The 15,140-nt window shown below is 40.7% G+C and overlaps 1 protein-coding gene across 6 annotated transcripts in view; it reads right to left on the reverse strand.

Annotated features, from left to right (window-relative positions):
- The window catches only part of LOC146682908 (RNA-binding motif, single-stranded-interacting protein 3-like), a 295,222-nt gene that overhangs the window by 22,141 nt on the left and 257,941 nt on the right, over positions 1–15,140 (reverse strand). For all 6 annotated transcript variants that reach the window (XM_085447120.1, XM_085447117.1, XM_085447118.1 and 3 more), the window contains 3 exons: positions 11,785–11,828; positions 9,334–9,430; positions 5,428–5,475 (listed from right to left, as the gene is read on the reverse strand). In XM_085447120.1, coding sequence (XP_085303246.1) covers positions 5,428–5,475; positions 9,334–9,430; positions 11,785–11,828 — 189 coding nt within the window. The remainder of the gene's footprint in view (positions 1–5,427; positions 5,476–9,333; positions 9,431–11,784; positions 11,829–15,140) is intronic.

The following is a 15,140-nucleotide window of genomic DNA, read 5'->3' on the forward strand; positions in this document are numbered from 1 at the left end:
AAAGATGGATGCAGCCCATTTCATCACCCACCGTAAAACTCTGACATAAAGATTTTCACTGACCACCAGGTACTGGGTGAGACTTGGTGAGATCTGACAAAGAAACTGAGGGACGATGCAAGATCATAGTGTAGTAGTCCTTCAGCCAAGCTTATTATGATGCAGATTACAATGTACAAAAAGAAAATTATGCTTTTTAACTAAGACTTCAAAAAGACTTCTTCACTCTTTTTGCACAATTTATAACAGCTAAAAAAACCAATATTATTTAAAACTAAAATTAATAATGAATTACAATACTCATTTGCAGGAACCAACAGTCCCGTTGTGGCATAACTAATACCACAATTTATCCAAAGTTCCTTTGTAACCTTTCCTTAATGCTCTTCTTCAACATTATTTAGATTTTAGGTGCCATTTGTTGTACTCCGTTTAATAGTAGACTCAAAAACACATTTTACCCTAACCTGTATCTGTAATGTAATTATCTAAATAATAATCTCTAGATCTATTCTTAAATACTTATTTTGTTAAATCAAACTTAACAAGTCTGATTAATTAACAAGTTTATTTAACATGCATATAGACTATTCTATTCTATTCTGTATGACTGTCCAGCTTCCCCTTCCACGCTCTGCTGCCTCCATATTGCCCAGATATCAGGAGCGCCATTGCACAACGCTCCATTGGTTTAACACACAACATGAGGAAGGAGTCGCCAAACTGCAGCACAATCAATTGGTTTTTAATGCCCCGAGAAGCCCCCCAAGCATTTGAACTAGGATGCTTAGCTAATTTGATGTGATTCACTGAACTGATGGCAGAATGTGTGTGTATGCATGTGTGTATAAAGGGCAGTCTGCTGTGTTTGTAGCTGGTAGTTGATACGAGCACGGGTCATAAAGGGAGACAGACTGGTATCTATGATTCACTGTCAGCAGTGACAGCTGGGGTTAGCACCTACCAGCCATTTGGTGACAGAAAGAGCCAATGGAACACAAAGGGGACGGGACCATGGGGACTTATATCGCCACATGGCTACTGCTGGCATGGAGGCATGATGAGATGTAGACAGTACAATGTGGCTGCTGGTTAGTGGCTAGTGCCAAAGGCTTCAAGAGGCCCCATGACATAAGGCTGAAAGATGGATGACCATCAGGCATCGCATGGGCTGGTAAAGAATAACCCGTATGGGCCACACGTATGGCAATTCATAACACATACAGTACATACAAACATGTATCGGCAAACACGCACAGTTACCCAAGCATAGATGATGAGGCAGTATATACTCTCTCCATGTGATGACAGACAAACCACAACACCACATGGCCGAGAGCCTGAGAAGACGCCAGAAAATGAAGAAAACAGTATGCACATTCAAGCAAACGTGTATTCTTGTACTGTGGATGCACACGCACAAGCAGACATGCAAATGTATTTGTGTAGAAAGAATGCATGTACACACTAAAACACAAACGGGCTGCACTGCACATGCTGAGCAGTTATACTATTAGAGGACTCTGTCACGTTTGTCATTCACCTTGTAATACTGTCTACCACCTAAGACAGCTTCATTTTCACAACAGGGAGACTCAGCAGCAGCAGCAAAAACAGCAGCTTGTTAGCGAGCTAGCTTTAATCCAGCCTGAAACGAGTGCCATAAGGAAGGAGCATACCTGCCTGAGAGAACTGCAAAGTATGGGAGGGAAGGAGGTGGCTGGTTGAGTGAAGATATGTGCAAAAAAAAAAAAAAAGGCAGGAAGTTGTGTGGCTGAAAGGCAAACTGGGCACCTCACAGGGCAGCTGCGTGTGGGTGTGTGTGTGTCTGCTGGGCTGGTGGCCTGCTGCGACCAGATTACATGTTCACTGTCCCACAGCAGGAGTGGAAGTGAGATGGGTAGGACTGAGTGGTAAATGGCCACAGCGGGGAGCCACGCGGCTGGTTGAGCACTCCTCTAGTGAGTGAGTGCCAATGTTTCCCAGTTTGCTCAGTGGCAGGGACTCTAAAGCAGTTGTCTTCTTGACTGACGCTTACAATGTTATCCACATTCGTACGGACTTCATTAGCCAAACTTGGTTTTTCATTCTGAACCATCAACAGCAAAAGCTAAAAATATCATGATGTGAAAATATCAGGTAGTGTGTACTGATTTGTGCCTCTGTGCCGGTAACAATGAACCGATAATATTTTGGCCGTCAAAGTTCAAAGCTAAGGTCATTAGGAACTCACAAAACAGCTACAGTATTCAGTTGTAACTCTAGAATTCTAATCATATAAGAGGATAACATAAACTAATGCAATTTTATCTAACACTGAAAGGTCATTGCAAGGTCACCTTCATTGGGATATCATAAGGTTCTCCCAAAACTCTAATTTAGGAAGTAAGGGGAAGAGAGAAGGATTTAAACTGGTGGAGGCATACGACCCCGGTATCTGGGGAAAACAAATTTAATTAATCTAACAGTCTACACAAAAAAAATAATGACTAATTACGCTGGAACTGTGTGTTCTTACTAGTTTTCTCCCTATTATTATAACACTTTTGGGCTGGTATCTACCCAGTGTGTAAAATATTTGTTGCAGTATAGAACTCTATAACCCCGGGTTATAGATCCAAACTGTAAGGTGCTACCTATTCACCCATATGCATATTCATTTGCTCATTAGTACAGAATAGTGAACCTCGATATCAAAGCATGACTTAAATTATGCGGCTGTGAGATTCATTAGAGGTAACTTCAGCAAAAACTAACACAAGTTACCCTGAGGCTGGTCATTTCTTTTCCAAAGACAAAATAACTTATTGTATCAATAAAATTAGAACCACAGTGCAGAATTTACATGCATATTATGAACCATACTGTGACGCAGAGTCCTAAAAATGTGCTTTATGTAGAAAAAAAAACTTCACTGCACTCCCTTTTCCAGGCTAATAGAACTAAGTACCCACCTTATTAAAGAAGTATTGAGATTTTCAAAAAGTGAAGCTTTTTTTAAAATAGTGGTAAAGAATCAGATATATTTGCCCTTGACTGGTAACCAGTCTTTTTCTGTGAACAAACTGAGAGCAATGAAGTAGATTGAATACGCTTCAGGGGCCACAACAAGCCTCAAGCAAACACTAAAAATCTCTGGCAGAATGATTTAAAATCACTAAGAAACAAAATGAGAACACTTATAGAGCTTGGATCAATTAAAAACTCAACCTTAAAACAATTTGGTAAACCACTAATGTGCTTTGTTGTTATAACAACAGAGAAGGAAAAGTATTTTCAAGCAAGAGTGCGGGTGAGGCTTCAGCGATAGGAAAATAAAACTGGATGTGCAAGCGGGGGTATTTCAGGAAATGTGAAAAAGCCTTGAGCCACCTCTCCTGCTTGAAAATATGTGCAGCGATTTATTGAAACATGTAAAAATACAAGAAAATACAGTATATAACTCTGCAAATACAGATCGTAAAACTCTAACGAGCTTGAAAATCAATATTTGGTATGACCACCTTTATTCTTCATGACAGCCTGAACTCTCTTGCTCAAGTTTTCTTGTCGTTTCTTCAGGAATAGTTCTCCAGGCTTTTTGAAGGGCATTCAAAACTCTTCTTTGGATGTTGGCTGCCTTTTGTTCTGTTCACTGTACAGACGATCCTACACTGCTTCAAAAATGTTGAGCTCTGGGCTCAGGCGAGGCCAATCCATGACTGATGGCAATCCATTGTGTGCTTTTCTCTTCAGGTATGCTTTTGCTGCATTGTCACTGTGTTTGGGATCATTGTCATGAAAATGAAGCTCTTGCCAATCTGACACTTTCCAGATGGTATTGCATGGTAGATCAAAATCTGATGGTGCTCTTCTCTGTTTATAATTCCATCAATTTTGATAAGATCGTTAACACCACTGGCTGAAATACAACCCCGAACCATGATGGCTGTAAGAGACTATATATATATATATATATTTGAAATTTGGATTCATTACTCCACAAGACTTGGTGCCATTGTTTTTTAGTCTAATTCTTGTGTAATTTAGCATACCTCAGGCTTTCCTCTCTGTTTGTCTTCCTTAAGAATGGCTTGTTGACAGCCATGCGTCTACTTGATAAGGCTTTAGTAAACAGTAGATCAACTGGATCAACTGAAGGGCCAGATGCACCTCACAATTCTTTCCTGTTTGTTAAGAGCATGGCTTTCAGTTATACCAGGTTTTTGGCTAATCGCTCGTTCTATGCCTGTCAAACTTTTATTGTTGCAGTTTTTCATGAATTTGAAGAAATGGGAACAAATTATGGCTGCTAGTAACAAAGTCCCTGAAGGTACTGTTTAAAAAGTGGTTCTCTGCTAAGTTTTTTGTTATGTGTAGACACGCCACCAGTTCATTTCTTGAGTTAGGTTCCTTTTTAAGATTGAATGATTCCCAGGTCAATGCCAAGTAACTTAACAAAGAAAACATTTATCTGAAAATGGTCAGGTACAAGGACTGGATTGAAAATGAGTGAAAAAGCAGCCGATGTCCAAAGAAAAACTTTGGAAGACCCTCATGAAGCTCGAAGAACTATTGTTAAATGCCACTTTAAAAAGGAGAAGAAATTCTGTACAAAGAAATGAGAGGGAACGTTTGCACTGTACTTCTCTGTGAAAATGTAATTGACCTTGATTTAAAGAATAACATCCAAGAAGGTTTCGTTTTTACTAATATTTAGGAAGTAGGACTTTGCCAGTTATTGAAATGTTAAAATGTGAAATTTAGTGACCAGTACAAACCTTCTGAAGCTTCTCTGTTGTCTCTCTTCAAAACAGAACTGAATGTGACTGAAGGCAATGTGATTACCTCACCGTTAAAGACCGTGTTGCTCGTGAGCTAAGTCTAATTAATATTAGCTTTTTTCCCCCTTGTCTGCTGTCTGGGATGGTAACCTCAAGCAGCAGTCTGTCTTGTGCTGTGGTCTGGTAAATGACTCTGAATTGCTTCCTGGCACTACCAAAAACATATAAACTCCACAAAGCCTCCCAAAAATAAAACAAAATGTGTTTGTATACTTAGGAGAGATGGAAAAATGTGGTTATCAGAATTGGGTAAAGTGCTTCGTATAGTAACTCCAGGACCGAAATGGTGTAATCATTTGGCCAGAAGTAATAGTGGCCAAGTGCATGTTAGAAATTGAGTTGCTTTAACATTTAGTCTGCAACGGAAGAATAATGTGGCTTAAACGTTTTTCCAAACAGAATCTTTTTCTGGTCAGTCACATTGTGCTAAATATAAAAATGTCTCCATGTCGTAAACTATTTTCAGGATAAATTTAAAAATAAAAAGTTTCGATTAACAGCAGATCAGACTAGTTGAAAATCTGTGATGCGCATCCAAAGGGTGGATCCCCAGCGGGGACTCAAGGGCAGCTGCAGTACTTCAGGTACATGGTGGAGTACTTACTGTAGGTTGCATAACATATTGTTGATGAGGCATCCACGTACTCTGGACCTGAGGAGAAATATAGAAAATGTAAAATGATGGTGGCAATATAAAATTTTCCTTTGTCTTAGTAAGAGCTGAAACGTATCCCACATAATACAATAAATGCAATTCAAATAGTCCCAATATGTTCAAATACTCTTCAGTCTGTAAGTCTTAAAATGATTGTGCTGGTTTTAATGCACCAAAATGGCTGAACTTTACACAGATTAATTTGTGCCAAAGAATTACTAGAAGAATCTGAAAGTCTGGAGGCAGCCCATCTCCCTCCTGCCTTCCCATTATTGCCGGCAGTACGTTGTGCGTTGAGCCCGTAAAATGAGTCTTTTTCTGTATTATAAGAATATTAAAGCTCTGCCCAGTGCTGTTGGAGCAGGGGTGAAAGGTCAGGGACAGACCTCTAGAGAAGACTCACAAAATACAAAAAGCATTTTTGTTTTAATCTCAGCATAAAACAGAACAAAGAACTTCAACGCTACAACCAGAGGAAAAAAAAAAAACAGTGACAGATATGCATATTTACAAATGTAGATTCAAAAGTTAAAGAGATGGAGAAACAGTGACAGTGGAAACTATAAAGAAACCGGAGGAATGGACGATGAACAAACAGAGCTTTTATGCTGGAGAGAGGAATTAGACAGCTTGTAGCAGACAAACACACAGACTGGCCACTGATCCTGGTAAAATGATTAGATTAAACAAAGACAAACATGGAATAATCTGCTGTAAGAGCAATCAATCCTCTGAGCCAACCCAAATGCGTGATTTGGATCCATACCTAAACAAGCCTGATATTCTATAACGCGGTGCCAAGTCTGCTTGTTTATACACGGCAATATTTGTTCTCCCCAGCTGAATGGGACAGCAGATAGACACAGAGAAAGCTTATATTTAATCACTTGTCTTCTGCATTTTCTAACTAAGATATTGCATGACCGTCATGTGATTATTGCAACAAGAAAGGATGGCTTTACACTGGGCTTAAGGAAAAAATCGTGAGAGAATCATGGTGAAATCTTTGCTGGGTAAATAAAAAAAGCCAGTCTTACATATACTAACGTGAGGGAGGCTCACTCACAATTTATCTGAAGCAACCAAAGATGAAAAAGTCCAAACCTGAACCGATAAGAACACAGTGAACACAATGGGAGGCTAGTCCAATCCACTGAAAAGAAACAGACAAAGAGACCTCCAACATATTTACTTCATAATCTCAGCTTCCTTTTCAATTTTGTTCAAAGCCCTTACGTCAGATCTTTACAGCCTCCTCAGGTGTTGTACAGATTCTTATATTATTAGATTAATCTCAATTCAATTCAGTTTTATTTATACAGTGCCAAATCACAATAACAGTTGCCTCAAGGCACTTTATATTGTAGGTAGACCCTACATTAATACATATCATATGACCGCCTATGAGCAAGCACTTTGGCGACAGTGGGAAGGAAAAACTCCCTTTTCACAGGAAGAAACCTCCGGCAGAACCAGGCGCGGGGAGGGGCGGGGCCATCTGCTGCGACCGGTCGGGGTGAGAGAAGGAAGACGGGATAAAAGCACCTCTCAAACAGTGCAATGTACAGCAATGTTGTAATGTGTTTCCTGATAGCTGAAAATGTTGTAATGCACTGATAATGTGTCCTCTGGGTTTGTTTGGATGCTGAGAGATAAGTCCCAGTTTGCCAGCTGTGAGACAGTTGTGTTCACTCATTTTTTTACTTTTGGAACCAAACACTACCATCTTAGGTTCGTGAAAAGACTGTAGTTTAGTCCAAGTTAACAGCAGATATATGACAAATGCGTTTATCTGTGGGATGTTAAAAACAGCAAAAGGGCTGATGAGTTACAGCATTAACCACTTCAGCAGGACTTCACTCCCAGACATCTCCCAGATAAAAATAAACCAGAAAGCCAGAGACTGATCTGTTATCAGGCAGGAAAGAACGTGAGGGAAAACGTGCTAAGTTGCTAAGTGTAACACAAAATATAAAGAGATCCAAATGACTGCTTTTGAAGATTAGAGTTAACTGACTCGACCTGAGCTGGCTTTTCCCCAAAGCACCAAATTACAGCTTTTACAGAGTTGCTCAGAATTACAGCAGGTAGAGTAATTCTACATGAACATTAGTTTCACTGTGAGTGAAGGGTAAAATGTACACAACCTAAGAAGCTCCCTACCTCTGGCTGAACTTCACAGCTTATATTATAATTTAAAAGAGCCTGTCAGCCAACAGGCCAAAAAGCCGGTAAGTCAGTTGTCGAGCTGCATGGTCAGCCAGCTGGCCCTCGTTCCAACCAGTCACACGTAAACCCAAACAGCCAGCCAGTTAGCTAGTTAGTAAGCCTGCCAGCCCCGCGTCCTATCAGCCAGCCACATATTTAGTCAGCCAGTGAGCCAGTCTGTATAAGCAGTGATGTAAACCAGGCTCACGGCTGGCTGGCGGTACTCGTTGAAATCTTGGTAGCGATCTGGCCTGGACTGTGTCCTGTCATGCGGATCATCAAAGTCGTTTTTTTCCAGGAAATGAATCCAATCGTTATTGAGGAGCCAAGCATAAAGAACGCCAGAGTACCGCTGTTGGTATGGGTCATTTGCAGATCTGATAAATCAATTCTATCAAAAGCTCCAAAATATCAACGCGACACAAACATAAAAGGAGGAATGACACATACAGTCATTTCTGCGCACCTTGAGATTTTCATTACAAAGGCAATACTTTTCATCATAAAAGGAAGTGATTTCCTTTTGTCTTGCATATATATCTGCCTGGCTTGTCTTCTCCTTCTTTCTTCCCCGTGCCTCTTTGTACTTGAGCAGAAGATGAAGGACTCACCTTCCTGCCGTGACTGGCTGAAGGGCAATATTACAGGAAGCGGCGGCAGAGCTGCCCGATATTGAAACTGTGAGGATTAATATTCCTCAAAAGCCTGGCCATTGTTTTTGATAAATCAATTTGGGAAGCCTTCCGAGAGCGGATTAGAGGCGCGCCCTGGCCCACTTTTCTCCCTCCTTCTCTCTCCTCTGCCCCTCCACCACAGGTACTGGACCAGAGTTTTAATCAAGCGTGCCTCAAAGACGGGCGCCGCAACCTTCAGCAACACCCCTCCTCTGCCCACCCAGCCGTGCCATCGCCATCACCTAAACCTACTCTTTCTCTCTCTCTCTCTCCATCTGTCTCTTCTATTTTCTTATCTATCCTTCATCTCCTTTCTCCTGCTCTCTATCCTCGTCTTTCTGTCTCTGCATACCAAACAGAGGCGATGTTAAACGATAGTGTCTGATCGAGAGGGCACAGTGGCAGCGTCTCTTGATGTTTAGATTCGGCAAAGGGTGTTGCATGAAATGCGCAGTGACGGAAAATAGTTAGCGCTCCTGACATATCACAGGGCCAATTTTTACGATCCCGCTCTGTTCTGTTGCATTACTCCACTGATCGCAGCAGTGAGGAATGCAAACGTTCGCTCTGGAAGTGGAAGGACTGGTGCTGAAGCTAGGAAAATAAAATAAAAAGAGATCGAGAGAGGGAACAAAAGAGGTTTGGACTACAGGAGAGAGGAAACTGTTTCTTTTTCCTAGATACTTTCATTCTTGATGGGTGTGTTTCTTTTTTTCTACCTTGTCAGCCTTTTTAAAATCCCCCTTTTTCTTTGCCGCTTCTGTTCTGATCCCTGGCGTGTTTGCTGCCTACGAAACAGATGTCATCAAGCACAGCTGGAGCATCGAAGAAACAATGAGGGAAGAAGCGAGAGCCTCATGCTGTTTTGAAGCCCACCCCCTCTTTTCCAACCCAAAGTGCACAAAATACACAAAGTATATTCTCATATACATACACACAGAATCTACCCATATTCCAGTGCATTATGGCCCACCTGATATGTGGAAACGGGGGAAGCAGCGATGAAGGGCGTGATGGAGGTCTGTGCGATCATGCGGTTGGTGGCGATGCTGTAAGGCGAGGAGTAGAACCTGAGCCGAAAGGAAAAAGGAACAGAGGAATAGATTTGAGTAACTAACAGTAGAAAGAATACCTAGTTTATTTGCATTGGGTGGTTCCATGTTACGAGGCTATTAAACGACTTTAATAGAAACATCTGAAAAATGTACAAGACTATTGAGTAATACAGAATATTTGGTATGCCTCAAATCTTGCATTAATGACACTTGTAAGTGAGCAGCAGGGACTCCTCAAGGCTGCGCAAACAGGAACGTAAATTCAGTTGCGCTTAATGCTCAGGAGGGCTGAGGTCAGGTGACTGTAGAGGGAAGTCCATGACAGTCAGTACTGCTTGATTGGCCTGAAAGGTAATTTCTTCAAAGCTTCGAGGTGTGCTGGGAGTCATTACCCTTCTCCACACAGCTGGAAACCAGAGGGTGTGCATATGTCTACAGAAAGGACTGCAGCTTCTAAGTGGACGGGGTGTGGTTCGTTTAGTATAGGCGTCCAACTCTGGAGCAGACAAACATCCTCTGACTCGATTACGTCCACTGCATTGTTGACTGTATGTCTGATGCAAGGAATATTCTCCTACTGCCTTACATAAAAATGAATCCATCAGTAAAATGAACTTGTCCATTCTCCATGGTAAGATATATGGTATATGCTCATTCACAACTTGGCCTTGTTTCCCTCTTCATCCTCTTCAAACTGCTATTAAACAGCCGTCTGTGTTGCTTTTCTATTTCTCAGTGAGGCAAGCTTGATGTGTCACCCTTCTCATGGTGTGGTTTCTTTTGGTCTGCTTGCTTAAACTTTAGTTTCAACTTCTGAATATTTGGCTTAGTTCTCATACTGGAATTTACTTAATAGAGCAATAATAATACGCTGGACAGCTGATGGACGGCCATATCTGCAACAGATTACCGATGCACTCAACACTGGGATATAGTCAAGGAAATCTTTTTCTGTGTACTTGGAGACCTTCTTTGTGTAATTGAAAGACTTTATTTTAATGCTGAACATCTAAAGGTGCTGAATCTCCCCGAGATCCCCTGGGAGGTTAAGCGGGATGTCCAACAGTCTCAGCAACAATTGATGAAAATCATAATACTGGCCAAGGACAGGCCAACACTAATTCTGTAACGAGCCTTGAAATCACTACATACAGCATCAACGGCGACCAGATTATAGTTTGACTTTAACGGTCCGGTGTTGTGAAAATGTGAGTCAAACACCAGCAGCTCAAAAACAGAGTTTTCATTGTTTTATTATCCATGTCAGATTGTGCAAAATGTAAAATGATTTCAATGAATGTGAATGACACATAAAAGTGATGTTGTGTAGTTTGCTTAGTAGTTTGGAAACTTTGGCAGCTTGATTAAATATAAAAGGTCAGTTTATGACAAAGGAAGGAGCTACATTAGTTTTCACCCAACGCTGGGATCGTGTGCAGTGTTTCAGTTTTTCTAAACGTCTTTTTGCTTTTGGTTTCTGAAAGTATACAGTTACATTTTATGCAAATATTAACACTGAGGAGGACATGTAAATTAAGTCCCTCAATAATATATATATGCATTAATTATGGGTAATTTGCATTATAATTATATACAGCACTAAATTCACCAATTTGAATTTGAACTATTTATGTACCTGTAAGAAATGTAAAGTAGCATTTTTTTAAACTATGCATTACGTTTTTTGTTTTACGTTATTTTTCTTCTTTTCTAGAGAATGATTATTTATGTATATTGTTTTTATTGCCCTCTAAAAAATCTGGTTCAAGGTGCTGAGAGCGACACATTTTTCTCTTTCTCTCGCAGTTTTGTATCTTTGGGATCATAAGTTGAGGGATTTATACTGAAGTAGGCTTTTACATTGCAGGGCGTATGTAATGAGTGATGCTATTCATCCAGTGTTGTGTTTTGGTTGAGACTGACTCACTGGAGGATAAGTGGTTTAGGAAGTGGGAGTGAGGTGCTTCCTGTGAATGACTGAGGACAGAGGGAGATAAAGGGGAGCCTCAGCATTCTCCTTCCTGTCTCAGCACCGTGGGGAAAAATAAAACATGACGCCGGGTCATTTATTTCCACAGCACCATGACATGAAGACACACATATCTGAGTATCCAAAGAGACACACACACACACACACACACACACACACACACACACACACACACACACACACACACACACACTCGCCATTTCTCACCTGACCTCACCAGTGAAAACCGATATCTGAACTCCATATAGATTTCCTTAATCAAACAGTAACAAAGTGCAGACACTACATTAATCTTTGTGTATGACAGTAGTATCGACTGGGGTTCTATGAGCCAGGAGGCGAGTGTATTAGCTGGTGCCAAGGATAGATCAAGTCTTACCCATTCTGCATTGCAGCAGGATCATATGTTAACGCCATGCCAGTCTGAAAGAGAAAAAACAACAACAAATTATACGGCCTATCAAGATTCATACAGTATGGGAAGTAATATTAAAATGCTGAAGCAAAAGAAAATGTGACAACTTGTTCTACATTACCACCTTTTATATCAGTTTTTTCAGTGTGACAATGTAGTGTCATCTGCTGTAGTAAAAAGGAGAAGGCAACAAAAGCAATCAATCTCACTCTAAGTGAGAAGCCAGTTTCTGATATTTACTGACAGACAAAAATGAGGAATGGCGATTTGCAGCGAAGCAGCAAAACACACAGAAAGAAGTGGTCAACACTTTTGTTTTAAGCCTACTTTTCAATAATGACCTAAACAAAGCCAAAGAGAAGACTGTGGCTGGAACACAGTTTGATCAATGTCTTGTCCTTCTTTTTTACAAAAGATGTTCTTCCATAAATTTGGTGACATGATTTCAAGCTGCATTTAACCCTTTTAAAGTGTCTCTTATTTATATGTTTATATGTTGTCGTAAGTCGGACACTGATGGCTTTGCTGATCGAACGTACTTCTGTGAAATACAGTTAGAGCCATAATTTGTTGGACAAAAATATAATTTTTGTAGTTTTAACTTTATAGACCACCACAATTATTTAATTGTATAGGACTTAAGTGCAGACTTTGAACTCTAATTCAAGGGGTTTTACAAAGTTGTTGCATAAACGCAGTTTTCAAGGCCACATGAGGCTTACTCTGTTATTATTCAATAACAAATGAAACAGACATAATATCTGAAGTTGAGCGAGGCCATCCTCATAATCAAAAACTACAATAAATCTATCAGACAGACAGCAGAAACATTAGGAGTGGTACATTCTTAAAAAGAAGGAACGCACTTGGCCAGAGCAAAAGGTCTGAAAGACCACACAACAAAGTGTATGATGACAGAGGCACTTCCATAGCTGCGGAAAAACAACATCAAACATCTAACCAAGCCAAGAACACTCAAGGTAATAGGTGTATTTTTTGTCAAGGTCTACAATCAACACAAATGTAAATGCAGAGAGTTTCCAACAAGCCACTGATTACGCTCAAGAACAGGAAGGCCAGATTAGGATTTGCCAAAAAAACATCTAAAAGAGGCTGCACAGTTGTGGAAAAATTCTTTGGACAGATGAAACCAATATGGAAAAATACAGACAAGGAGAGAAACCGCCGAATCCAAAGCATACATGTGTCATGCTGTAATTCCTAAACAGTCCATGCGAAATTTTTGTGAAATTCCTTGATGTAAAGTTGAATGTTTGCCCTTCAATTGCATTATAATTGTTTGATTTCACGTTCACTGTGGTGATGCACAGAGGCAAAACTATATAAATCACGTCTTTGTCCAGCTAAGTATTCAAGAAGGTCACAGAGTAATTTTCTGTACATTTAACCACTTCTGCTACCTCTAAATCACAGTGTTTTCCCCGTACGGGCTACTTGTATGTCACCTGTACGTCAAAGGCAATGCTGTTGATATACTCCTGCACTATTGTGACCAAGATAATTTGCTGTACATTTATTGTACTCGAAGAATAACTTGATTAAGATCCGGATTGTTTTTGTCCAAAACAAATGAAATCAAATCCAAATCATCTCATTTCAAAGTGGAAAAACTGACAAGTGACAAAGCCAATGTGAGGGAAAGCTTAGTCAATAGGACAAAGTGAATTAGTATCGAAGACGCGCTTTTCTATTTCAACCACGTATCATCGTGTTTTTATGAATGAGAGGAAATAAAGAAATGGCCTTTGGAGAGAAAAGAGAATGAGTGGAAAACTGAGTTCCTTGTTGTGATGGTGTGTGTACATGTGTCTAGGTAAGTGTGTGACAGCAAACCTATCCATGAGTGTGTGTCTGCGTGTGATTGTGTGAGGCCCTTTTTTAGAGTCCAGGAGAGAAACCTGTGTGCCGCAATCCTTCATCTGCATTCCTGAAGGTTCTCTCCCCCCGAGGAGAGCTAATCCGATTTCTTTTAACAGGAGGCTGCTGAGGATGGCAGATTTCATCAGCATACACACATGCACACACTACACATTTACACACACACACTCATTTTTTGCCCTTCCTTTCCCTCACTTTGCCCTCCCTCCCACTCCTTTTCTTCTTCAACATCTTGTGTTCTCCTTTCTCTCTCTCCGTTCCTCACTCCCCTCATCTCTTAATCTACCCCTCCCATCTTCCTGTAAGTCTTTTGCCCTTGTTCCCCCAGAGGGCTACCTACACTGAGCTATACAGTTAAGGGAATAGTGGCTCAGAGGTCCAAGGGGATCAGTGAGCCTGGACCGAGCCCTCGAGAGTGAGCAAAAACACAGACTCTCCACCAAATGACAATGTCCTTGCTTAAACTAGGGATGTGTAGGGATCCAGGCATGGACGGACCTTTGTGTCTAATTTTGTGTATTTACACAACTGGTTGTAAAAGGCTTTCAGAGACGTTTTATATCAAGCTGTAAAGGCCGAATGCAGCCACTCAGTCCATGCGCTTTGTAATTATTTTCTACTTTAAATTTGGTTTTGCATCTGTGAACATCTCTTTCTGTAAATCCATACATGCAAAGGTCTCTGTGCATGTATTTATACTCTCCCTTTACATGAAATCCAAGATCAAGAGAGTTGCATTGCACGCCTGTCAGCATGTTTGCGTGCGCGAATGTGTGTTCCCATGCTCGCTAATAGCAGCGGCAGACATGGCCAGCTGTCTCGGTGAGGCTGATAACTCCCCTAAGTGCTGCCCTTGGTTCCGCGTGTTGATGAATTCCACAGCAGAGAAGCTCCTGACCGGAGGACCCTGCATAGCCAGTGACTGATTACTGATGCAGTTAGCTTTTGGCTCCGTCAAAATGAGAGGAAAGGAAAAGACACAGACAGACTGTGTATCCGTCTTAGCTTGATCCAAGACTGCAGAAAAAAACTTGACTTTAATGCTGTACAGACCCCGTGAACAAAGCTTGGCCCTGATAGAAGTTCCCATGAACAGACCTGACTTTCGAAGACCAAGTGGCCGTTTTTTCATGCTTATGCAGTAAATAAGACTTACTGTACCATGTATTTTCCACTAGAATATGTTCTCCCTTCTATGTAAATGTAAAACGATAAATATGCCCTACTGTACCCACAGTAAAATCCCAAAATGTAGCACAGTGACAGATGGCTCCAAACTCATGAAAAAGCCATAGAGTATGACTCAGTTGTTTCTTTCTGTAGTCAATCATTAATTCAAGTTATCAAGTTTAGCGAGTTGTGAAGAATTATTTTGCATCAATATCATTTCAACTGTGCTCTAGGGTTTACAAAATGAATTA

The sequence above is a fragment of the Copadichromis virginalis genome, linkage group LG22 (assembly GCF_057382275.1).
Source record: "Copadichromis virginalis isolate Kocher_CV1m ecotype Utaka linkage group LG22, C_Virginalis_male_GT1.1, whole genome shotgun sequence".
In the NCBI taxonomy this organism is placed as follows: domain Eukaryota; kingdom Metazoa; phylum Chordata; class Actinopteri; order Cichliformes; family Cichlidae; genus Copadichromis; species Copadichromis virginalis.